Source organism: Calypte anna, chromosome 28, assembly GCF_003957555.1.
Source record: "Calypte anna isolate BGI_N300 chromosome 28, bCalAnn1_v1.p, whole genome shotgun sequence".
NCBI classification, from domain to species: Eukaryota; Metazoa; Chordata; class Aves; order Apodiformes; family Trochilidae; genus Calypte; species Calypte anna.
Window position 1 is genome coordinate 748,246 of NC_044273.1, and position 22,399 is coordinate 770,644.

Genomic DNA, 22,399 nt, shown 5'->3' on the forward strand with positions numbered 1-22,399 from the left:
CCAAACCTCCATCCCAGGATGAGCTTTTGCACCACCACAGTTCCCAGCATTGTGTTGGAATGCAGGGGGGTTTGTTCCTTATTCTTCAGCTGCCCCCACCCCAGCTGAATTGTCACCTGGAAGGCCCCAGATCAGTGCCAGGCATGATGCCACAAGTTGTCCTGCTTCTCCTTGGTCTTTGTGGGCTTCATGTCTGGGGTGGGGGTGATGCAAGGAGCCCCCAGCAGTGGTGTCTGGATGCTGGGGTCCCCTTTCCACTCCCCAAGCTCTCAGAGTGGGGTGGGGGATGTCTTGGTTCTCCTGAGCTCCTGCAGGAGGTGGAACCTGCCCTGCATCCCTCCAACACCTCCTGTCCCACCCTTCCCTTCACCATCCCCATTCCAGGGCTCCCCTGGGGGAAGCCTGGGCAGGCTTTCCATGACCCCACTCCTTTGGGAAACCTCTGGCTTGTGTCTCAGCTTTTCCCTGTTCCATCATGCCCGGGGTTGGACTGGAATATGATCCCAGTACAAACCTTTGTAGCCATCACCTGGGCCCACCTGCAGTTGGCTTCACAGCTGTTGGATCTTCCATTTTTTTGAAGACTGGATCTCCTTGTAAGCTTTCCCCCGCCTCTTAAACTTTGAAATCGTGGTGGTTGGGGTTTGTTTCAGCAGTGTGAGGCACTTTGGGGATGGGATTTTTCTATTGGGAGCCAGCTGAGGGGTCGCCCTTTGGGACAGCAGGGTATTGGGATTATTTTTAGCTTTTAATTGGCAGTGATCTGTACTTGGAGCTCTGCAGTGTCAAGGGCTTTTCTTTTTTGTGTGTGTTTTCAAGAAGCTTTGCTTTCCCTTTTCATCTGGATGCAGCTGTGTTTCTCTTTTGCTTCCAAAAGGACGTGGGGAAACCAACTTCAAGGAACCATCCCAAAGGTTTCTGGTGATCAGGGCTCAGTCTGGTCAGGCTTCAGTGACTGATGGATCCATCACCCCCACCCAGGGGTGCCAGCTGGTCCACAACACCTGCACCCTCTTCTGAGAAGTGCCCTGACCTTCACCCATCATTTCCCTGCTCTGGTCACTATTTTTTCCTCTTCTTCCCCTCTTTTGTCTTGCCCTGGGTAACTGTAACCTTTTGCAGACAGGAACAGAGGGGGGGCCTGGAACAATGTGCCCCAGATGGGATTGTAAAGGACTCTCATCCACCGCAGGGTTTTGCCATACAGGAAAGAAATTATTTTTAAAAATACAACTTTTCAGCATTTTTATACTTGCAGATCTGTGGCCAGGAACTTCCCGAGTCTTGGCATTTCAGTCCAAGTCCCAGGTCTCAGAGAAGCTAGCACTAGAATCACAGCTTTTTTTCCTTTTTTTTTTTAAATAAACCCAACAAACACTCCCCCACCCCAAATCCCATTTTCTCACCCTCATGTCTGCAGGGAAAAGCTTGTAAAAATGACTGGAGCAGACTTGGTGTGCTCAAAACCAGATGGCCAAAAGAAAGAACCCAATATTTCAACAAAACCAACGTGAACCCCTTCTTTTGTTTCAGATCATGGCTTGAGTGTGTTTTAATCCCCTTTATGGTGCTTTCAGTCTTTCTGTGGTTCTGTTTTGGGGAGGTGCTGAATTTACTTGCACTTGTCTGCACTTTGTTTCACTTTCAGGTTCCCTGGCTGGGAGCACTCATTGCAAACACTGCAGGGCAGAGCTTATTTGGTTTAAGACCACAGCTTGCTTTGGGATTTCTTCCACCAAACTTCAAGCCAAAAATTTTTTTATTTTTTTTTCTTATTGGTTTCCCTTCCCCCCAAAGAGAGAAAGAAGTTTTCTTAGTCTCATCTTGCATCAAATTTGATGCCAGGCCAACAAATCCTGCCTAGAAGGTGCTTTTCTGAGGCTGCTTGCCTCTGTGTGACCTTTTGGGTGAGGATCTGTCACATCAGTCAGGGGCATCGTCCCCATGGTGCTGGTGCCCTGGGGATGGGGCAGCTCTGGGGCCTTGGTGCCCATCCAGAGGCTGCAGGGTTTTCCCAAACCTAGGTTTTGCAGGGCTGTTTGCTCCGGAGCAGCAGGAGTCCTGGAATTTCACCAAAGGTTTCTGTTTCTAATTAGGTTGTGCTCGATTTTAAAGGCCAGAGAGCTCTTTATGGCACAGAGTGGAAAACCTGAGCGGTCACTGACTCTGCACAGAGAGGTGGGTCCTGCATTTTACCAAGGTACAGAGAGCAGTTCCCTTGCCTTAGGGGCATTCAGATCTCAAAACAGATTCCTCCCAGCCCTCTTGGGCTCATCCTGGGAGCAGCAGCCCCTGGAGCAGCAGTCCCTGCCCTGCCACATAGGGATGGGGTTCAGCATCCTCCTGCAGCTCTGACCTCCTGGCTTGGGGAGAGAGGGAACTGCAGCCTGGCAGCCCCAGGGGAGGTTTGTGCTGTGGCCTCCATGGTCGTGGGGCTGAAATCAGGATTTGGAGCCAGGTTATTCCCTGAGGAGCTGCTCCTGAGGCTGAAGGACTTGTGCTGTGCTGCTGCCTGTGTTTGGGCCAGGGGAAGGCATCTCAGTGTCCCAGTGCTTGCAGGAAACAGTATTTATTTTTTTTTTCTTTTCTGTTAGGGATCAGTCTCGCTCCAGTGTCTGAAATGCTCTTGCAAGGGCTTGACCCATAACTCTTTAAAAGAAAAAAAAAAATAATAAGAATCCCAAGAGTGGGGCTGGAGCTGCCTCTGCTCTGGCAAACTGGGCCTGGAACCCTCCAGGACTGAACTCTGCTTCAAAAGGAAAAGGGGATGTGAAGCAGCAGGACCCCACACCTCATGGGCAGGAGCTGCAGCCAGGGAAGGGGGCTCCCAAAATGCTCCCAGGAGCTGTGAGGTCAGGGTTGGGAAATGTCTCTCTCTCTCCCCCAGGGAAGTGGGAAGAGGGGAAGGGGGGGGGGGGCAGCGCCGTGCGCCAAACCCGGGGCGGAAATTATCAGGGGAGCAAAGAATGAGCAGGATATCACGTGTGGGCTCTGTGTGCTTGGGGCTGGGGGAGAACAAAGCTGAGGGAAGCCCTGCTCTGGTGCTGCTCCCACCCTGCTTCCTGCTGGCACGGGAGGAGCAGGGCAGGAGCCCAGGCTGTGGCCTGCGGGGAAGCTGGAAGGCTCGGCGTGCCTCAGTTTCCCTCCGCCAAGGTGTGCTGGGTGCAGGAGGAGGTTCTCAAGTGTTGGTCTGCTGGGAATGGGCTTGGAGGGCTGGGATGCTCTGTGCTGGAGCAGTTGTGGATGCTCCAGAGGGGCTGGGCTATAGGATGGAGGATGTGAGGCAAGGATGGGGCTCCCACCCCACACGAAAGCCTCGTTCCCCATCCCACTGATGCGTGCCCAGCACCCTGCACCTCCAGTGAGTGCCTGCAGCTCTGCTTCCTCCTGGGGTCAGCAGTGTTTTGGGTGCTCTGGTGGTGGCTCTGGTGTCAGACAAGGGCTGGGAGTGGGGCAGCTCCAAGGAGCACCTCCCCTGCCCATGGACCCTGAGGTGGCTGCTCCTTCCCCCCTGCCAACCTTCAGCTTGGGTCTCTCCTTCCCTCTGTTGCTCTCAGACCCTCCTCCATTTCCCCCCATGCACCCTTTAGCACAAGAAGCCTTTTTTTGTTATTAATAGCTATCGAGAGCCATTAAAAAGTTTCACAGGGTTTGGCCAAGCCTCAGGACTTGCAGTGTGCTCATTTCCTGGAGGCTGAGCAGGGAAGGGGGGATTGGGGGGGGGTTTGGTTGTTTAACCCCCAGGTAACGAGGCCGTGGCAGGCAGGGGCCCTGGGTGGGCAGAGGGAAGTGGGGAGAGGGGGAGTGGGGCCCAGGGGGTGGGCAGGAGGGAGTGGGGGCTGCTTCTGCAGCTCAGCTGCCTCCAAAGACAGCAAGGGCTGAACTCAGAGCAAAACCAGAGGTGCTGGGAGAGTGTGCCTGTGTCTGTGTGTGCCTGTGTCTGTGTCTGCCTGTCTGTGTCTGTCTGCCTGTCTCTGTCTGTTCCTGGCAAGATTCCCAGTGTGCACCCAGCTCCTGTTTGACCTTCTGCAGATCCCAGTCCCTCTGGAGCTTCCCAGCACATTCCAGCCAATTCCCACCCAGGCATCTCTGCAGATGCGGAACTGAGCCTGATCCCCCTGCCAGGGCAGCTCTGGTGGGAGTCTGGGAGGGAGGGAGGGCACAGCTCTCTCTTGGAATCTTGTTTTCCTGAGCTGATGGATGGTCCTGCTCATCCCACTCCTCTGTAAGGGAGCGAGGAGCTGATTTGGGCTCAGTCAGGCAGAGTGGGCTTGTGCAGAACCAGTGGTGTGGAATCATGGAAGAGTTTGGGTCAGAAGGGACCTTTAGAGCTGACCCAGTCCAGGCTCCACAGGAACTCTGGTTGTTTGTGGGGGGAACCTGGGGTACCCCCCCTGCCAGCACGGGGCAAGCTGCTGTGTGACCACTGAGCAGATAACACGGCCATCAGCAAGTGTCACAGCAGGTTGTCCCCAGGCTGTGGCTACCAGCCCTGCTGGCCACCCTGCCTCACTCTGAGCTTTGCAATTAAAATGTAGGGTTGTTGGTTTGGGTTTTTGTTTTGTTTATTTTTTCACTGAGTGAGCTGGTACCAAGTCCTTGGCTCCTGGGCACACCGTGGTGGCAGCCCCAGGCATGGCCATTCCTGCAGAGTTCCTTGGAATCTCAGTCCCTTCCCACGCCTCCTGGCACAGGATCTCTGGCACCAAGGTTGTGGCCCAAGCACAGCCGAGGGGAAGCAGCTCTGACTCAGCTGCCCGCAGCCTCTGGGCCTGCAGGGACCCTCCTGGCAAGCAGTCACTTGGGGACAATGTCCTCATTTCCCTTCCTAGGAAATGGCATGCCTGGGGGGTTGCCATGGGGGTTTACACGTGTCCTCTGATTTTGGGGACCCTGGGGTGTGACAGTGGCAGCACAGCCCCAAGCACCTCGAGTTCTCCTTGCTCCGTGGGGACATTCTCCTGAGGTCACTTGCTGTTGGCTCTGGCACTACTCGAGTGTTTCACCTCCTGCCTTCACCTGAGGTTTATTTATTTCTGGCAGTGTTGGGGGGCACAGCCCTGAGCCCCCCCGGCATCTCCCACCGTACCGAGAGTTATCCCTAAGGCAGGGAGGGTGCTGGGGGAGCTCTGCAGAGCTGGGGGGAAGGAACCTGGAACCCAGATCCCACTGGTTGTCCTCCTGCTAATTTTCTCCCTGTCCTTTCTGCAGCTGGGAGACCCAGGAGCCGTGCTGGGAGGCCCCTCTGCAGAGGATGTTCCCTCCACCACAGAGCTCCCTGTAACGGGCGACGATGACAATCCCGGCGGGACCTTGGGAAGCACTAAGATTTCAGTAGCCCAGCACCCGTGGGTGGCCACTTCTCCCTCCTTCTCCACGCCCTGCCCTCCCACCACTCCCCGGGATGGTGTATTATTAACCAAGAAGAACCCTGCTTCTTCTCTTCTCCTCACCCCTCAACTTTCGGCAGCTCTGGGATTTGTATGGCAGCAGCGTAACCGTGGAGAGGCCGGGGTATCACAAACTTATGGATTTTGATAAGAGAGGAGGGAAAGGGGAGCTGGAGGAAGGTAAAAGGATGTCCAAGACAGGTGGAGGAAGGAGCAGTCATGGAAGCCGGAGTGCTGGAACCAACTCGGGAGTCTTAATGGTGGGTCCCAACTTCCGGGTCGGCAAGAAGATTGGATGTGGCAATTTCGGGGAGCTCCGTCTAGGTGAGAAGGGTGATCTTCTGTCCTACCTACATCTGCTTCTGCTCTGGCACCCACCTCCTGCAGCAGGAGGAGCTGGCATGGCCCTGTGACCCTCAGCACCAAGGCTGTTGTACAAGCCACAGGGTGCTGAAGCAGCACGTGTTGCTCTGAGGTGCCTTTTCCTCAGCCCCTTCACGCTGCTCTGCGTCTTTCAAAGCCCAGCTCAGCCCACAGGACTGATGCAGAGGTGGTTCCAGCCCTTTCCCATGTCTGTCAAGTTTGGGGTTTGTCTGGGAGAGTGTTTTCTGCTGGTCCAATCCAGCCTGGCTGTCCCCTCAGTCCAGGGGATGTCCCCTCCATTTCAGGAGATGCTGCTGAGCCCTCACCAGATCTCCCCCCAGCTGTGCCCAGGGTGCTGCCCTCCTGCTGCCCCACGAGCCTCAGGAGAGCAGAGGGAGAGCAGGGGGACCTGAGGGGTGTTCACTGCTGGGGTGAACATCTGAGGAAGAGAGTCAGGATTTTATCCCAGGTAAATTCTCTGCTTGTTGACCTCAGGTGTTTCAGAGACTCTTCCAACATTTTGTGCAGAGCAGAGAGAAAGGGCTGAATAAAACCCAGGCACCTTCCGTGGTCACTTGCCACTTTGGCCCAAGTTTATCAGGAAGGGGTTTGAGCAACTTCTTGGTTAGAGAGAGGGTGGGTTGCTCCTCTCCCACAGCCTTGGCGTGCCCCAGGAGGCTTTCAGCAAGCTGTTAACTCTTGGGTTGGCATCAGGCAGCTGGGAGAGGTCTTGCAGTGCCAGCAGCACAGCCTGGATGTCTCCAGGAATGCACCTTGGATGTGTTGGTGGGGTCTCTGCCAGCACCTCAGGGAAGTGTCCTGGGGAGAGGGAAGTGAGATGGTCCTGGGGAGCCTCTGGCAGCTTTGTTGCTCTGGGCTATTTTAAGCAGCCCCTTTTCAAACCCAGCTCTGAGCTAAACCTGCAGTCCCTGTGGTCTCCTGGGCGGGCTGGGTGTGTGCCAGAGCAGCAGGAGGTGGGAGGCTCAGGGTGGGGTGAGTTTCCCTCTGTCTGTGGGGAGTTAATGTCAGCTCTTCCCGGTGTGACAGACTGGCTGGTGCCAGGCTGAACCCTCCTGTCCCAGTGGGGTGGCTGCTTAATTGCAGAGCTTGAGAAAAAAACTCAGCTGCAAATCCAGCCGAGTGGTTCCTGTGTTCAGCAGTCCCTCCCAGCCTGGGGAAGGGCTCCAACCCTTCCTGCAATCCCACCCCCTGGGGAAGGGGTCAGGGATTTTGCTATTGCCTTCACTGCCCTGGGGGGATCTCAGCAGCTGCCTCTGCTGCCCTCCTGCTGCAGGGATGGTTGGGAAGGTGGATGGATGGAAGGCTCTGAGCTGTGCAGAGCCCACCTGTGTCCTGTCCCCTCCTTTTCCCTGCTTTCCAGTGAACATTCCACGTCTTTCTGGGTGGCTGTTCTCCAAGACCCTGCTCTGGGCAGGACTCTGAAACACCAGGGGCTGTTGCTTTGCCTGGTGTGCTCAGCACTGGGGGTCATTGTGAGCCCTGCCTTGGCCTCCCCCTGGCTTTGCAGGGACAGCAGCCGGGTGGGCACAGGTCTCACGGGGGTCTGAGCATCATCCGTGGGGCTGGCAGGCAGAACAGAGCCAGCCCAGGGATTTGGGAGCCCTTGGGCTTGGTTTGCTGTGGCTGAGGGACAAGCAGTGAGCTCTTGCTCTGGGGCTCTGCAGCAGTCGATTCTCTCTGTCAGAGTTTGTCCTTGCCACCAGCAAGAGAAGCTTCCAGTCCCTTCACGTGGTGTCCCTGCCCTGTCACACCCTGCACTTCCCAGCACTAATATGGGAAAGGCCTGAGCACAACATCACAGCATAGGGAGCCACAGCCATGGGGCTTTTCTCCTAAAACCCCATCTCTCTTCCTTAGGTGTGACCCTGAGCTGCCTCAGGGCTCAGGAATGCTTGCAGGATTCCACAGAAAGTAGGGATTCCTCCAGCTGCAGGTGAATGGCAAGGGACCAGAGGGATCCTGCTGTGATGTAGCAGGAGCAGGGGTGCTCCCCAGCTGCTGCTGAACACTCAATTCTTCCTGGGAATGGTGGCAGAGGCCAAAATGTGGCTATAGAAGTGCCCAGATCTGCTTTGAACTTTTTTTTCATTTCATTAAAAAAAAAGCCAGGAGGCCTTGCAAAAGCCTGCTGGGAGGTGACCCCTCCAGCTCCCAGTGATGGAGGAAAATGAAGTTGTTTTCCTGAAGCAAGCACCACTTTGCCCAATTTCAGCACCGTGCTGAGAGGGAGGTGTCCTTCTGAGTGCCTCAGGATGGGGACAAATCCTCCCAGGTATGGAGGTGCCCAAAATCACAAGTGAATTATTTAAAAATCATTAAAAAAAAAAAAAATGGGCACAAGGCATTTGTGGAAAGGGTTGTCAGGGCCTGGCCCAGGCTGCCCAGGGCAGGGCTGGAGTCCCCATCATCCCTGGAGGGGTTTCAGAGCCCTGGAGATGTGGGGATGAGGGACATGGGGTGGGGGTGGCCTTGGGAGGGGTTGGACCTGATGATCTAAAAGGGCTTTTCCAACTCAATGGATTCTGGTCTGTGCTCTGCTGGGTGCTGGGCTGCCTGGGAGCCACATTTCTGAGCCAGGAGCTGCTTTTCTCCTGCCCCTGGGGTTCCCCTGGGGCTGCCTGAGCTGGTTCCCTGCCAGGTTTGGTTTTCAGAGCCTCCTCTAGAAGAAAGTCAAATTTTAAAGTAACTATTTTTTATTTTTCAATGGTATGAGAGGCCACTGCTGTAAGGAACTGTCACTGCTTGGCCTGATGTCACTGGGGCTGTGGTGCTTGTAGGTCTGGGACAGTGCCTGCTGCCTTCACACAGAGCCACTTTCTGCCATGTTCCTCAGGTGCAATGCCTGGGACTGGAGAATCATGGAATTGTCAACGTTGGAAAAGACCTCTGGGATCATCACACCCAACTGCCTGCCCTACAGCCCCTAACCACTAACCCATCCCCTAGAGCACCTCATCTTTTGAACACCTCCAGAGATGGTGCCTCCACCCAGGCCTGGGCAGCCTCTTGCAACGTTCAGCCACTCTTACTGGGAAGAATTTTTTTCCTAATATCCAATCTGAACCTCCCCTGGTGGAGCTTGACCCCATTTCCTCCTGTCTGACCTCCCCTCTCCAGGGAGAAGAGGACAACATCATCTGTCTCACCACAACCTCCCAGGGAGTTGTAGGGAGCCATGAGGTCTCCCCTCAAGCTGAACACCCCCAGTCCCCTCAGCCTCTCCCCCAAACACCAGGACAGGAGAAGCCCCAGTTCCAGTCCTGGTGCCCATCCCAGTGCAGTGTCCCACTCTGTGCCACAGCCAAGGGGCAGCTCAGCTCCTTTTGGGGCTGCTGGGATGTGGGGGAGCAGGTGCTGGGAGGGCTCAGAGCAAGCCAGGTCCTGCTTGGAGATGGGAAGCAGAGCCAGGGACTGGCTGGCTCTGTCACTGCTGCTGGTGGCTTCAGCTCAGCTCTGCTCACACACAGTGTCCTGAAGGTGCTGGCAGCTGGGTTTGGAGGCACCACCAGCACTGAGCTGGGCAAAGGCCTCTGCAAATGCAAATATTTGTTTCCTGCTGCCCATCTTCTGCTTTTCTCTTTTTTTTTTTTTTTTTTTTTTTTTCCTCTCTTTATTTCATTTCTGCCTGTGACTCCTGCACTGCTTCCTGCCTGAGCATCCTCCCCTGGGGCAATCCATGGACTCCAACACATTTCAGGTGCTGAAGGGATCATCATGAGGGAGCTCTGGGCTGCAGGAACTGGGAGATTCCTGGTGCTAGCCAGGCCCTGCCAGGGGTAGAACCCTGCAGCTCAGCATCCTTGCTCTTTTGCTTTTTCTGTCCTGTTAATTTTTTTCCTGGTTCTGCTCTTCACACTTACATTTCTTTGGGTTGTTTTTTTTTTTTAATCAGAGAAGCTGCAGAGGGGGGGTCAGACAGCAGCACTGATTTTGCTCTCTCAGCTCCCCCATCTCTTCTCCCAGCTTTGTGAAGCCCTCCAAGCATTGCAGGGGGGGATGAGCCATGGAGGTACCAAACAATGTGAACTCATTTCTTGGGCTGAGAGAGGGCTGCCAGCTCCCAGAGCATTTGTGCTGGTATTTTTTTTGTGCATTTTTTCTGTGCCAGTGAGCCACGGGGGGGGACAACGAGGTGGGAACAGGACAGATGCCAGGTAACAGGGACAGGAATGGACTTCTCCAAGCACAGCCCTGCTGGGGATGCTCCTACCTCCTTCCTTTCTCCCTCCCCACTGTCCTGGGCTGGTTTTGCAGTGTCCCAGGTAACTGCCATGGGTTGGGTTGGTTGGTTATTTTTTTTTCCCCTCTTCAGACTGAGCCTGTGAAAATTCAGCTGTGAATTCTCAGGTTGCATGGCACTGCCCTGAAGGCAACAGGGATATTTTGGGGCTGAGTGTGCAGCCCTGAGGCTGGAGCCCACCTGAGCTGAGGAGCAGATGGAGACCCTGTGCTGCTGTCACAGGCAGGGCCATCCCTGCCTCTCCCTGCTTCCCAGCTGGCACATGGGGCTGTTTTGCTCTCCCTTGCAATTATTTGCAAACCACAGAGGTCTGGTGCCTGGCAGATGAGCTGCCTGCAGCACTTCTCCTCCCTGCCAGCTCCCTGCCTGCTCTCCTCGAGTCTCTGGGAGGTGACCCAGGAGTGAAGGAATCCTGGGTTCCATCAGGATTTGAGTTCTTCCCTGCCCCCATCAAGTGAGATAGAACAAGGGAAATGTCTTCAAGTTGTGCTTGGGGAGGTTTAGATTGGATGTTAGGAACAATTTATTCCCCAGAAGGGTTGTCAGCCTTGGCACAGGGCTGTGCAGATGTGGTGCTGAGGGTCATGAGTTAGTGCTGGGTTAATGGTTGGAGGTGATGATCCGAGGGGTCTTTTCCAACCCAAATGATTCTGTGATTCTGTTGTTTTCTACATTCCCAATGAATTGAGGGTTCTCTGGAGCCATGGATGTGTCTGGAGGTTGTCCCACCTCCTCCACAGGAAATGTCACTCCTCAATGGGCCAGAACCCCTGGGTCTGGCATGTGCTGGTGTCTGCCAGACCTTTCACCCCTCCTGATCACAGCTTCCCAGTTTCTGTGAAGGGATTTGGTTTTGCAGAGGCACCATGCAGAGCAGCTTGGTGGGGGTCCCATGGGATAGGAGAGGGTCAAGGAGGCAGCAGGACTGAGCCCCTCCTTGGTGGCAGAGCCTGTCCTGGGAGGAGCTGCTCCATGAATATCTCCCATTCATCCCTCTCCTCCGAATCCTGCTCTGGCACTCAGCAGCTGGTTCTGGTGTCACCCGGCCAGGATTTATTGCTGCTTCAGGTGGAGAGCAGCAGTTGGAGCAGATGAAATCTTATGCCAGGAGGAGCTTGTTCCCTGAGCAAATTGCTTGGAGAAAATCTGAGCAGGCAGATGCAGCTCCATCAGACAGACACAGGGTTGGGATTGGGATCGTGGGCAGGGATCCCCTGCAGTTACCTCCCATCTCCTGTGTCCTGCAGGACTCTGCCTCGGGCAGAAGGAGCACACAGCTCTTGCTGCAAACCTCTCTAATCACTGCTGGTATGAACCTGGGGCAGAGGTTGTTCTGACCTTTCCCAGCTGTAACATCATCCTTACACCCTCCTGGCTCTCTGGGCTGAGCAAGGGGATGTGCAGACAAACCTCTTGTGGTTCTGGCTATGTCAACTCCTGGGAAGGTGCTGAGCTCTCTTGGAAGGCATTTTGGGTGGCACAGCTGCCCTTGCAACTTACTTGGAGGCAGACATCTGCCTCTCCCCATTGCGCATCAGTGCCTTCAGCTCCTCCTCGGAGTCTGGAGCTGCTCCTGCCTCCCCCTACACCCAGGGCTGGGTGGAAGCATCCCACAGGAGGAGGTTGAACCACATGGATACCTCTGTGTGTGTGTGTGTGTGTGTGTGTGTGTCTGGCCATGTGTGACACCCCCAGGAGTGACCCCAGGATTGCCCCCTGCCCGTGGTGTCTTTGCCAGCTGCAATGCCTCAAGCTGCCCCAGCTCTCCTGGGGTTCCTCCTCCCCACCACCCTTTACATGGTTCTCTGGTCCTGTCCCCCAACTCAGGGCAGCCCTGTTCAATGCAGGGATGTGGCTGGGAGAAGCAGCAAGTCCCAGCCTTGGCTGCTCACATCTCTGCAGGCCTGGACTGGGATGCTGCTGCCTCCCAGCAGCCTTGGCTCTGGCCCCCAAGCAGCCTGCCAGTCCTGGAGGAATCCACTTAATTCATCTGGGGGTAATTAACAGGCGTGTTGCAACTCCCCACAGTGGGTTGCTGCTCCTGCTCATGCCTCCGGGCCTGGTTCTGTGTTTTGGGAGCCACCAAACCTGTTGGGGATGTTCTGCAGCCCAGGAGCCCTCGGGGCCACGGCGGGTGTGATGTGGGGGTTACTGCAGGGGCTCTCTTGCTTTCAATTGTCTTTTCTGTGTCTCTCCCCGCAGGAAAGAACCTCTACACAAACGAATACGTAGCTATCAAATTGGTGAGTCCCTCCGTGGTCAGTGGGGATGCTCAAGCCCCCCTGGGAGGAGATTGTTCACCCTCCCCAGGGGTGGATGGCAGGGGTCGAGCTGAGTGGGTGGCAGTGGGTGACACGGGGTGGCTGCACAGGAGCTGAGCTCACTATGGGGAGTCAGGACAGGCAGAGAAGGTGGGGTGAGCTGGGCTGGGTAGAGGAGATCCTGGAGGCTTTGGCTTCTCCAGGACCTCACTGTGCTGCACTTAGCTGGTGCCAGCAGAGAGACCTCCAGGAGGGGATGGTCCCCACTGCCACCTGCTGCTGGTGGTGTCTGTCCCAGCACCCGGGTGTCTCTGGAAGGGGTGGATCTGGCTCCCATATGGGCTCGTTTTCTCTCCTCATCCCCTGAGGCCTCATCTCCATTTTATACCACATACTCAATCCCAAATGCTCTTAGTCCAGCTGCTGCCAGCATGTGAAGGAGGTGTCTGACACCCAGACCTTCCTGACATCCTGCTTCCTACAACAGCCTTAACCTCTTCTCTCCTGCAAGGAACCCATAAAATCCCGGGCCCCCCAGCTGCACCTGGAGTATCGGTTCTACAAACAGCTTGGCAATGCAGGTATGGGCTGGGCTGAGGTGGCACCTGGCTGACAGGGCTCAGAAAGGGGAAAGGGGGAGAAAGGGAGGGATTGGGAGGCTTCCTAGAAATGTGACACTGCAGATTTGCTCCCCGGCATGAGTGATTCCTGACCATCTGCTGGGCTGGGAGAGGCCGGGTTTGCACAAAGCCACATCTTAATCTTTGATCCCTTTTTATTTAGTTCTTTTTTCCCTCACCTCCCCTGCAGCAGCCAGGGGTGCAGATGGAGCTTCCTCCTTCCCCCTCCTGCCAGGAGCAGAGTCAGGCTGTCTGTGGTGTGGAGGGAGGGCAGTGCCAGCCCCCATCCCAGCTCCAGCAGTGCCACGGCTGTGCCAGCATGGCCCTGGGCTGCTGCTCGGCCGTGTCCCCACCTCTGAGAGCCCCTGCTCCCTCTCTTGCAGAAGGAATTCCTCAGGTTTACTACTTTGGCCCTTGTGGGAAGTACAATGCCATGGTGTTGGAGCTGCTGGGACCCAGCCTGGAAGATCTCTTTGATCTGTGTGATCGGACCTTCACGCTCAAGACCGTCCTGATGATCGCAATCCAGCTGGTGAGCACCTCTGGTTCTGGTTCTGCTTCTGCACAGCTCACCCCAGTACAGAGCACCCCTGGGGAGTGGGGTGGGCATAGGGTGGTCTGCGTGGGGCCCCCAGAGGGAAGGGAAGGAGAAGGAGGTGTGACCCAGCATCCAGCAGATCCTACCTGCTGGCACATCCAAGCTCAGCTCTCCCCACACTCACCCCCCACAGGAGGGCTCTCTCTCCCTCACCCCTCTCTGAGCACTCGGGGACATCTCTCACCTGGGGTCACCCCAAGGCTGGGGTTGTCTCCTGGTGATGGAGTTTGTGCCCATCCAGGGTGATGTATGAGCTGAGGGGAGCAGGGTTGCTGGCAGGAGACAAAGCAATTGGAGCAAAGTCAATCCCAGGGGAGGAGGAGGGTGCAGGGAGGTTGTGTGTCTCTGCCATGATGCTGATGTCCTCTCCTGCTCCCAGATCACACGGATGGAGTATGTCCACACCAAAAGCCTGATCTACAGAGACGTCAAGCCAGAGAACTTCCTGGTGGGGCGGCCGGGCAGCAAGAGGCAGCACACCATCCACATCATTGATTTTGGCCTGGCCAAAGAGTACATTGACCCCGAGACCAAAAAACACATCCCCTACAGAGAGCACAAGAGCCTGACAGGGACAGCACGCTACATGAGCATCAACACCCACCTGGGGAAAGGTGTGTGCAGCCAGCCCTGCCCCACAGCCCAAAGGGAGGGGGAAGAGGACTGCAGGGTCTGGCAGGGACAGGGAAGCTGGCTGCAGGGGAAACATGGCTCTTTTTATTTATTTTTTTTTTCCCCTCCATGCAGAACAAAGCCGCAGGGATGACCTGGAAGCATTAGGGCACATGTTTATGTACTTCCTCCGGGGGAGCCTTCCTTGGCAAGGCCTCAAGGTAAGTGCTGCCCCTGGGCACAGCTGCCCCACGGGGCTGGCTCTGCTCTGCCCTGGGTAGCAGCAGGGTTTGGGGGGGAAAGCTTTCACTTCAGTGGGTCTGCACCTCACCAAACACAAGGGCCATTGCTCTGAGCTTGGTGCCAGGCCCTTGCTGAAGATGTCCCCCTGTCTGTGTCCCTCCTGCTTTGCAGCAATACTTGCTGCTCTCAGTGGCAGTCCGGGAACCACACTCCTCAGTGTTCGTCTTCCAGACCTGCCCTGGGTGAGGGGATTCCCTGGGAATGAGTCTCACTGTTACTTGGAAAAGGGAACCAAGAAATCCTTTGTGGTCTGATGGCACCCAGTGCCTTCCTGTCCCCAGGGGCCCTGCCCAGCCTCTGTTGACCTGCTCCTTGTCCCTGCAGGCTGACACGCTAAAGGAGAGGTACCAGAAGATCGGCGACACCAAAAGAGCCACTCCAGTGGAGGTGCTCTGTGAGAACTTCCCAGGTGAGAGCACTCCCTCCAGCCTGTCCCTGTCCCCAGAGCCCCCTGGGCTGGCTTTTTCTCCCCTGTCCCCTCTGAGCCCACTCTGTCCCCACAGAGGAGATGGCCACGTACCTGCGTTACGTGCGGCGCTTGGATTTCTTCGAGAAGCCAGACTATGACTACCTGAGGAAGCTCTTCACAGACTTGTTCGAGAGGAACGGTTACGTGTTCGACTACGAATACGACTGGGCAGGGAAACCACTGGTGAGTGGGGTGGGAGGAAGGTGTGCTGGGCCCTGGGGGGCAGTGGGCAGCACGGTGGGGGTGAGTCGGGGTGGTCAGCGGCAGCAGTCTGGGAGGATGCAGGTCAGGGCCTCAATTGTCCCTGCCACCCACAGCTGTGCCTCAGAAATCATCTTTTTAAAAAGAGACTGGATGTGGCACTCAGTGCTGTGCTCTGGGAAGCACAGTGGGGATGGGTCAAGGGTTGGACTTGATGATCTCAGAGGTCCTTTCCAACCCGGATGATTCTGTGACCAGGCACCCACAGCCAGCTCCCAGCTGGGGCTGCTGTGCTCTGGGGTAAAGCTGGGACACAGGAGTTGGAGGCTTCTGGAGCCAAGGGGAGCCCAGCAGTTTTGTTGTCACTTTGATTTCTGCTCCCTGCACCCTCCAGGGCTCTCTGCAGCCCCATACCATGCATGGCCTGCTGGGGTGGGGATCAGGCCCCCCCTTTTGGGAAGTTTCATGTTTGGCTAAGGGGTGTGGGGTGGCAGGAGGGTTGCTGTGCTGCTGCTGATGTTGTCCTTGTTCTTGTCCCCAGCCCACCCCCATCGGCACGATGCACAGCGAGGTGCAGGTGCAGCCCCCGAACAGAGACAAAGCACAGCCACACACCAAACACCAGGTGAGCACCAGCACTGCCATGGCTGGGCACAGCACCACAGCTGGGCACAGCACCATGGTTGGGCATAGCTCCAACTTCTCTCCACAGACCCATGGAGCCCAGTGGAGACCAGGCTGGGGGCAGCTTTCTGTCTGCAGTCTGTGGGAGGGCTCCCTGCCTGGCTCTGTGGCTAGCAGGGGCACCAGTGGCCTGGCAGAAGCAGGAGGGAGCAGCCACGGGAGGCTGTAGCTCCAGGCCTGGCTGTCAGCCTCTGGGCTGCAGGGTTTAGCACTGGGCAGGAGGTGCTGATATGGTCCAGGCTGCCCCACCTCCTGCTAAGGACAGTGTCCCCAGTGCTGTGTCCCCATGGGAGTAACTTGCTGCTCTGTTTGTGGTGCCACTTTCATCAGTGGAGACACAGGAGAAGGGAGGGGGCTGTCTGGTTCACAGGAGATTTGTGGGGCAGTGTGTGGCTCTGTGCTGGAGAGAACACGGGCTGGCTCTGGCCTGGGAACTGGCAGGATGTGGGAGCATCCCAGGGCAGGCAGACAGGCAGCTCCTGCCTGGCTCGCTGTGGGAAATGGGATGGGATGTCTGGCACTCCTCTGGTGCTGTGGTGGGTCCTCCCCTGGTGCAGGAAATGGCTTTAGGACTGCTGTCATCCTGAGCACAACTTTCCCCAGCAGCCCTGTATGGTCCATCCATCCTCTTGTCCTGAGCAGCTGCTGGGTGCAGCACCCTGTGCTCCATCACTCATGTGTCAGCCCAGGATGAGCATGGGGCAGCTGGGACAGCCCTGGCTCTCACTGGCAGCACTTTCTTAGGGAGAGGGCAACATCTTCAAAGCCCCTCTGACTTATTCCTGGGAACTTGCTCCCAGTATCTGTGCTTTGCCTCCAGCAGAAGAGGAATGCTGTGTTCAGCATCAAGCAGAGCACAAAACTCCCACGGCATGGGAGCAGATTCCAGCCTGGGGTTCTGCAGGGACCCCCAGCAGCTGTGGGGATGAGGTTTGGGGAACAGTTTGACAGGGAGGTGCTGAGGAGCCCCTGCCCTCAGGGAGCAGCACTGCTGACATTGTCCCTGTCACCCTCTGAAGGTCGTTGCTGGGCAGGGAACGCTGCGCTCCGCATCGCCCCTGGCACAGGAGGGAGATGCAGCTCCCACCCGCAGCCTCCAGCTCCACATGGGGTTGGTCCTGGTCCTGGTCCTGGTCCTGCTCCACAGGGCCACGAGCCCTCATCTGCCCAGAGCCCATCTCCATCGGTGGGGTAGGAGGTGTCTGTGTGTCCGTGGCCAGGGGGATGCAGCCCCAGGGCCTGTTCCAGGGAGCTGCCAGGATGGTGCTGCACAAGTTCCCTCCACAGTCACAAACTCGAGCTGCTCTGGTCATGTTTTTTGCTTTTGCATGTCTTATTTTCTAGACTCCCTTTGCCACTCTTCTCCCCGCCCTTTCCGTCCACCTCTCCCTTCTCTTCCCCATTCTCCCTCTTTTTCTTTTGTTTCTTTTCATTCTGTTCCTCCTGCCTGTCGCGAGCAGCCGCCCGAGGGGACGGAGTTGTGGGATCCTCAGGCCGGTGGGCAGCCTGCCCAGGAGCCTTTGGGAGCTCACCTGGCAGCCAGCAGGCTCGGGGGGTCCGTCCAGGTACACGCAACCACGGGCTGAGGGCAGGGGTGGGCAGCTGGGGGGGACAGAGCTGGCCAGCACCACGCAACCCGTGCCCACGTGTGCCACCAGCGGTGCCAGGGGAGCAGCCACACTCCCCCGTGCACGCCCAGGCTTGTGCCCAGGCTGCCACACGAGGGGCCAGGAGCTCTGGTGCTCTGGGTCGTGGTGGGTGATGCTCATAGCTCACGGATGCTGCTTCCCAGAGGCTGCCAGGCTTCCTTGGTGCTGCCAGAGGGACTCGGAGGGCAGTTAGAGGAGGACAAAGTGTGACTCTGCCACGCATTGCCAGAGAGTGTGGTCTCATCCCATGTGGGGACTTCCTGTGCCTCATTTGCCCAGAGTGACAGCTTCCAGCCCTTCTCTCCTCCCTCTCCCTGGGCAGTCCTCCTCTCCCCGCATCCACACCGTTGCTGCTGCCTCCCTCCTGCTCTGTCCTGGGGGGTCCCAGCCCAGGGGGATGGATGGGCACCCACACTGGTCCCCCCAGGGCTGGTCCCACGCTGCTTCTTCCATCTCTGCTCCTGGTGCTCGTTCCTGCTGCTCCGTGGGGAATCTCTGCAGGTGCTGTGTCCTGGGCCAGGGGGTCTGTCCCCTGTCCCTGGGGCTCACGCTCTGCCCCGCTCCTCCTGCACCACATCCCTGCTCCTGCTCTGCCAACCCCTCCTGTCCTGCTCCCAGCACTGCAGGGAGGTCCTGGTGATGCACAGGGGTTCTCTGGGGGGTCTGCAGCTTGGCAGAGCCCTGGGTGTGGTGGCTGTCGGGTGGCAGCTCCTCCACCAGCCTGGGTAAGGCCAAGTGTCCTCACGGGGACCTGCAGCTTGGTGTTCCCTTGGCCTCCACATCCCCAGGGAGCTCTTGGCTTTGCCTGGGGGCAGCAGGCACAGGATGGGGGTTCCAGGCAAGCCCCAGCTGCCTGTGCCAACCCCGTCCTTGCTTTGGTGACTGGGATCTCCTGGTGGCCCTGGCACTGTGCACGGCCCTGCAGGTTGGGTGCTGGGCTGCCTCGGGGCTCAGCCATGCTGGGCTTGGGGCTGGGGACCAAGAGCTGTCACCAGTCCCTCAGCCATGGTGAGGTGTCCTTGGAGCTGACAGTTTCTGGGGCCGTGTCTCCCTGGCATGTCTGGAAGCCCAGGGGGGTGCACAGGGGTTCCCAGGAGTCAGTCTCCTCCCAGAGACGCTGAGGGGAGCAGAACCCTCTGCAGTGGTGCTGCTGGGGAGTGCACAGCACCCAGGCTGATCTCTGCTCTCAGGGCAAGGGCACCATCCTGCCTGGGGACCTTGGTGCTCTCGGCTCATGCAGGGCCAGGGAGACCGTGTCACCTCCTGGAGCTGCACCTCTCCAGGACTCCGCTGCTGCAGGGCTGGGGACAAAGCCCAGGACTGGCCCCAGGGACTGCCCCACACTGACCCTCATCTCTCCCCAGGTGATGAGCTCCACCAACGGAGAGCTGAACACGGATGACCCCACAGCAGGACATTCGAACGCCCCCATCACAGCCCCCACCGAGGTGGAGGTGACAGACGATACAAAGTAAGGACACAAACCCTGCCCCCTCTCATCAGGGACAGGGGGACACAGGTTCCAGCAGCTTCCCTGGAACACCTTGTCCAGGCCCCTCTGGGGAGGAACAGCCCAGCTCTAGGGCAAGTAATTCCTGTCCTGTGGAACCACTTCAGGAGTGTCCCTGCAGGGCCACCCCAGCCCCCTTCCCCCCTCACCCTGCCCTGGGGCTCACACGTCCTGCCCAAAGCAGAGGGACCTGCACTGATCCAGGGCCACTCCTGCTCCGGACAGGAATTCTGTTCCATTCCTGCCTGGCCCAGGCTCCATCCACAGGTGTTGGCTCTGGCTGGCATCGTGTGCTGTGGCCGATGTCACTTGTCCTGCTTGGTGTCACTCTGTGCCCTTCACAGCGTCTCCCAGGGACACCTCCCAGAGCAGCTCTGCCCGCACGGGGCTCATTGCGGAGTTTTGATCCCTCCCCCCCAATCTCCTCCCTGGGGGTTCCCAGCCCGTCCCTCTCCATCCCGGGGGTGCTCACAGGTCCCCTGTGTCCCCTCTGTCCCCAGGTGCTGCTGTTTCTTCAAGAGAAGGAAGAGGAAAACCACCAAGCGTCGCAAGTGAGCTGCCGGGCGGGGTGGAGCGGGGCGTGCGATGGCTCCTCTGCCTCTGGCCACGGATGGAAATTCCCCCACGGAGCCGGGGGCCCTCGGTTGGGACGGGGACAGTGGGGGCCGGGCCGGACGGGCCCCCCCAGGGCCCCCGGTGCAGGCGGGGAGCGGGGCCTCCCAAAACTGCTTTGTCCTTTCCTCCGCCACTCGCCCGGCGCGTGGCCGTTTACTCGAACCAAGCCCGACATCGCCGAAGTTCCTGCGTCTGTCAAAAAGAAAAAAGGAAAAAAAAAAAAAAAAAAAAAGAAGAAAAAAAAACAAAACACAAAAAAAACCCAAACCCCAAATCCACAGCGTCACTTGCTTTGAGTCTATAACTAGTTCGAAAAAAGGGGATCAACTCTACAGACTGAACCGTCGCTGTCAGAAGAAGCAGAAGACAATTTGGAGAGCAGTGGGCTAAGGAGGAAAAACTTTTTTTTTCTTTTTTCTTTTTCTCTTTTTTTTTTTTTTTTTTTTTTCTGTTGCTTCTTTGTCTCTTAAGTTAATTTAAAGTGTCTCGGTGCAGAGTGCTGAGTCGTCAGTCTTTGACCGTCATCTTCAGTGTTACTGAATTCTGCTCTTCCTTTAGGCCCCCGCCCCAGCTCCCCGCCGGGTCCCTCCCCCTTCGGTAACGCCGTGGCTGGTGAGCGGTGCGGGCTCGGTGCGGTGAGCGGCGCTGGGGGCGCGGCGGGGGGGGGGAAACGCGTTTACAGTTCACTTTACAATGCACTTTTGTGAGCAATACAGGGGTTGGTCTTGCCAGGAACGGGTCGGTGACTCCAAGGGGTTGGAGGGGACAGGTACAGCTGGGCACTGGGCTGTCCTGGCCACTGACAGGACCACCTGGCCGAGACCAAAGGGACCCGTGGAGGGAGGTGGCGGAGCACCCAGGAGCAGCCTCACTGCTGACACTGCTGAGGGATGGATCTGTTTCCACCACAGCCTCAGGGGGCTGAAGGGGCAGTGGGGTTTGGGGGTTTTTGGCCTCTTTGGTTTTATAGCCCGTTTGCCACGTTCTGAGTCCCCCCTCGAGGGTCCTGGGGCTGTCCCCGGGGGGCACAGGGTGGGCCATGGCAGGTGGCACTGCAGGCAGAGAGTTGATGGGTGTCAGGGTGGCCTGGAGCTCCCTGTGTCCCCTCACCCCGGAGTTTGGGGCAGGGGCAAACTGGAGTTTTTTGCAACTTACACAGAAATGCATGGACACAGACACAGAGGGACGTGCACAGACACACAGACCCCCCCACCCCCCTCCCTGTCCCTCACCACCCCAGGGCACTGCAGCTTTCCCCGTGACTGACCCCGTGCGCTGTTGTGTGTATTGATCGTAACACATTGGGGGGTGGGGGGGGAGGGGACACACTTTACCTTCACCAAAACCCTGTTGTTTTGCCCCAGGAGAGGGGCTGAGGCTGTGCTGAGGCTTTTGCGGGGGGTGGGGTGGGACCATCTGTGGCTGCTTCAGAACATTTGTCCAAACTGACCGTGTCTTGGGGGGAGACTGAAGGCCCTGGAGCGGGGAGGGGGCTGCGCCGACCTGGGGTCCAGGAGGGGACAATGGGGTCACCCTGTCCTGCCCCAGCACCCCCAGGGCTGTGCCTGGGGTCCCCCTTCATCCCGGGTTTGGGACTGCCTCAGGTTTGGCTGCAGCAGGGCAGGAGGGGCCAGGGCAGCAGGTGGGGGGGTGATGTGCAACGCTCACCTTCTGTCTCCCCAACGAGGCAAACAAACAAATTCTTGAAAAAAAAGAAAAATCGCCTTAAATTTTCCCTGGAAGTGGATCCTCCTCAGAGCCCGGGCTGAGACCAACACAAGTGGAGCCTGAAGAGGAGCCGTGGAGGGGCCGGGATGGGGCCACGGGGGCAGCCCCAGGACTTGGGGTCCTTCCAGCCAGGAGTCCAAATGCTGAGATTGCACCTGAGGGCGTTTGTTCCATTGCGAGTGTAGTTACTGCTTTAAAACAAAGTGTACAGAAATGGCATTTAAATTTCTCTGATGCTTCCTGGAAGCCATAGAATTTAGGGGCTTTTTTTTTTTTCTTTTTTTTTTTTTTTTTATAATAAAACAATTTAAAAAATAATAAAAAAAAAATCTTTAAAACCCTACACCATTATTTTTCTGTGCTTGGTTGCCTAGCCCTGACGTGGTGGGGACAGGGACCCAGCAGCAGGTTCTGTGTCCCTGGGTGGCTCCCAGCCCACGCTGTACCCGGGCAGTTCCTGTGGAGCTGAAACTCCAATCCCTCCCTTCATGGGGAGCAGCAGGGAGCCCAATGGCTGCGGGCAGCTCCCTGCCCAGCCTGGCACAACCCAGAGCTCCCGTGGGTGTTCCCAGAGAGTGGGGAGGATGAGTGGGGTTTGAGGGCAGCTGCCAGGAGCAGCCCCAAGCAGGGGCTCGAGGCTGAAGGACCCGGGCCCTGTATGGGAGGTGGGGGAGCTGGAGGAGCCTTCGGCCTTGCAGCTGAGGAGGAGGAAGGACAAGGTGGGTGTCATGCTCAAGCCAGGTGAAGCTCAGGTGTGGCCATGGGGCCCTGGGCCTCCTCGGGTGCAGCCCTGGTGCCTAAAAGGGCCCTGTGGTCCCCTGCCCTCCAGTGTCCCCAGTAATGTGCTCCAGTCTGGATCCCAGCCCTGGGGACCCTCACCAGCTTTGCTGCTCCTCTCCCAGGAGCTGCTGAAAGGTTCCTTGTGCTGCTGGCAGAGCCAAGCACATCCCTTCTCCCTCCTCCACCTGGGAGCTGCCTTCCCATCCTGCAGCCTTCCCAGCTCCCTCACAGCAAGGTCCCTGCTTCCAAAGCATTGGGCTGACGGCTGCCAAGGCCAGGGCAGGTTTTAGTGCCTCTCTAATTGTAAAAAACCTCCAATAAAAGTTAAAGAAATTAACTCATAAGAGGGTGAATC

At 57.4% G+C, this 22,399-nt stretch overlaps 1 protein-coding gene across 3 annotated transcripts in view; it reads left to right on the forward strand.

Moving 5' to 3' along the window:
• Window positions 1–19,960, forward strand: part of CSNK1G2 (casein kinase 1 gamma 2) — a 37,881-nt gene extending 17,921 nt beyond the window's left edge. For 2 of the 3 annotated variants that reach the window (XM_030466639.1, XM_030466641.1), the window contains exons 2-12: window positions 5,212–5,714; window positions 12,217–12,257; window positions 12,787–12,856; window positions 13,279–13,427; window positions 13,873–14,107; window positions 14,241–14,326; window positions 14,733–14,817; window positions 14,912–15,060; window positions 15,620–15,703; window positions 18,776–18,882; window positions 19,422–19,960. In XM_030466639.1, coding sequence (XP_030322499.1) covers window positions 5,528–5,714; window positions 12,217–12,257; window positions 12,787–12,856; window positions 13,279–13,427; window positions 13,873–14,107; window positions 14,241–14,326; window positions 14,733–14,817; window positions 14,912–15,060; window positions 15,620–15,703; window positions 18,776–18,882; window positions 19,422–19,476 — 1,248 coding nt within the window. In that variant the 5' untranslated portion in view covers window positions 5,212–5,527 and the 3' untranslated portion in view covers window positions 19,477–19,960. Of the gene's footprint in view, window positions 1–2,096; window positions 2,179–5,211; window positions 5,715–12,216; window positions 12,258–12,786; window positions 12,857–13,278; window positions 13,428–13,872; window positions 14,108–14,240; window positions 14,327–14,732; window positions 14,818–14,911; window positions 15,061–15,619; window positions 15,704–18,775; window positions 18,883–19,421 lie in introns of all 3 variants that reach the window. The other variant, XM_030466640.1, reaches the window with a different exon arrangement.
• Window positions 19,961–22,399: the final 2,439 nt, after the last annotated feature.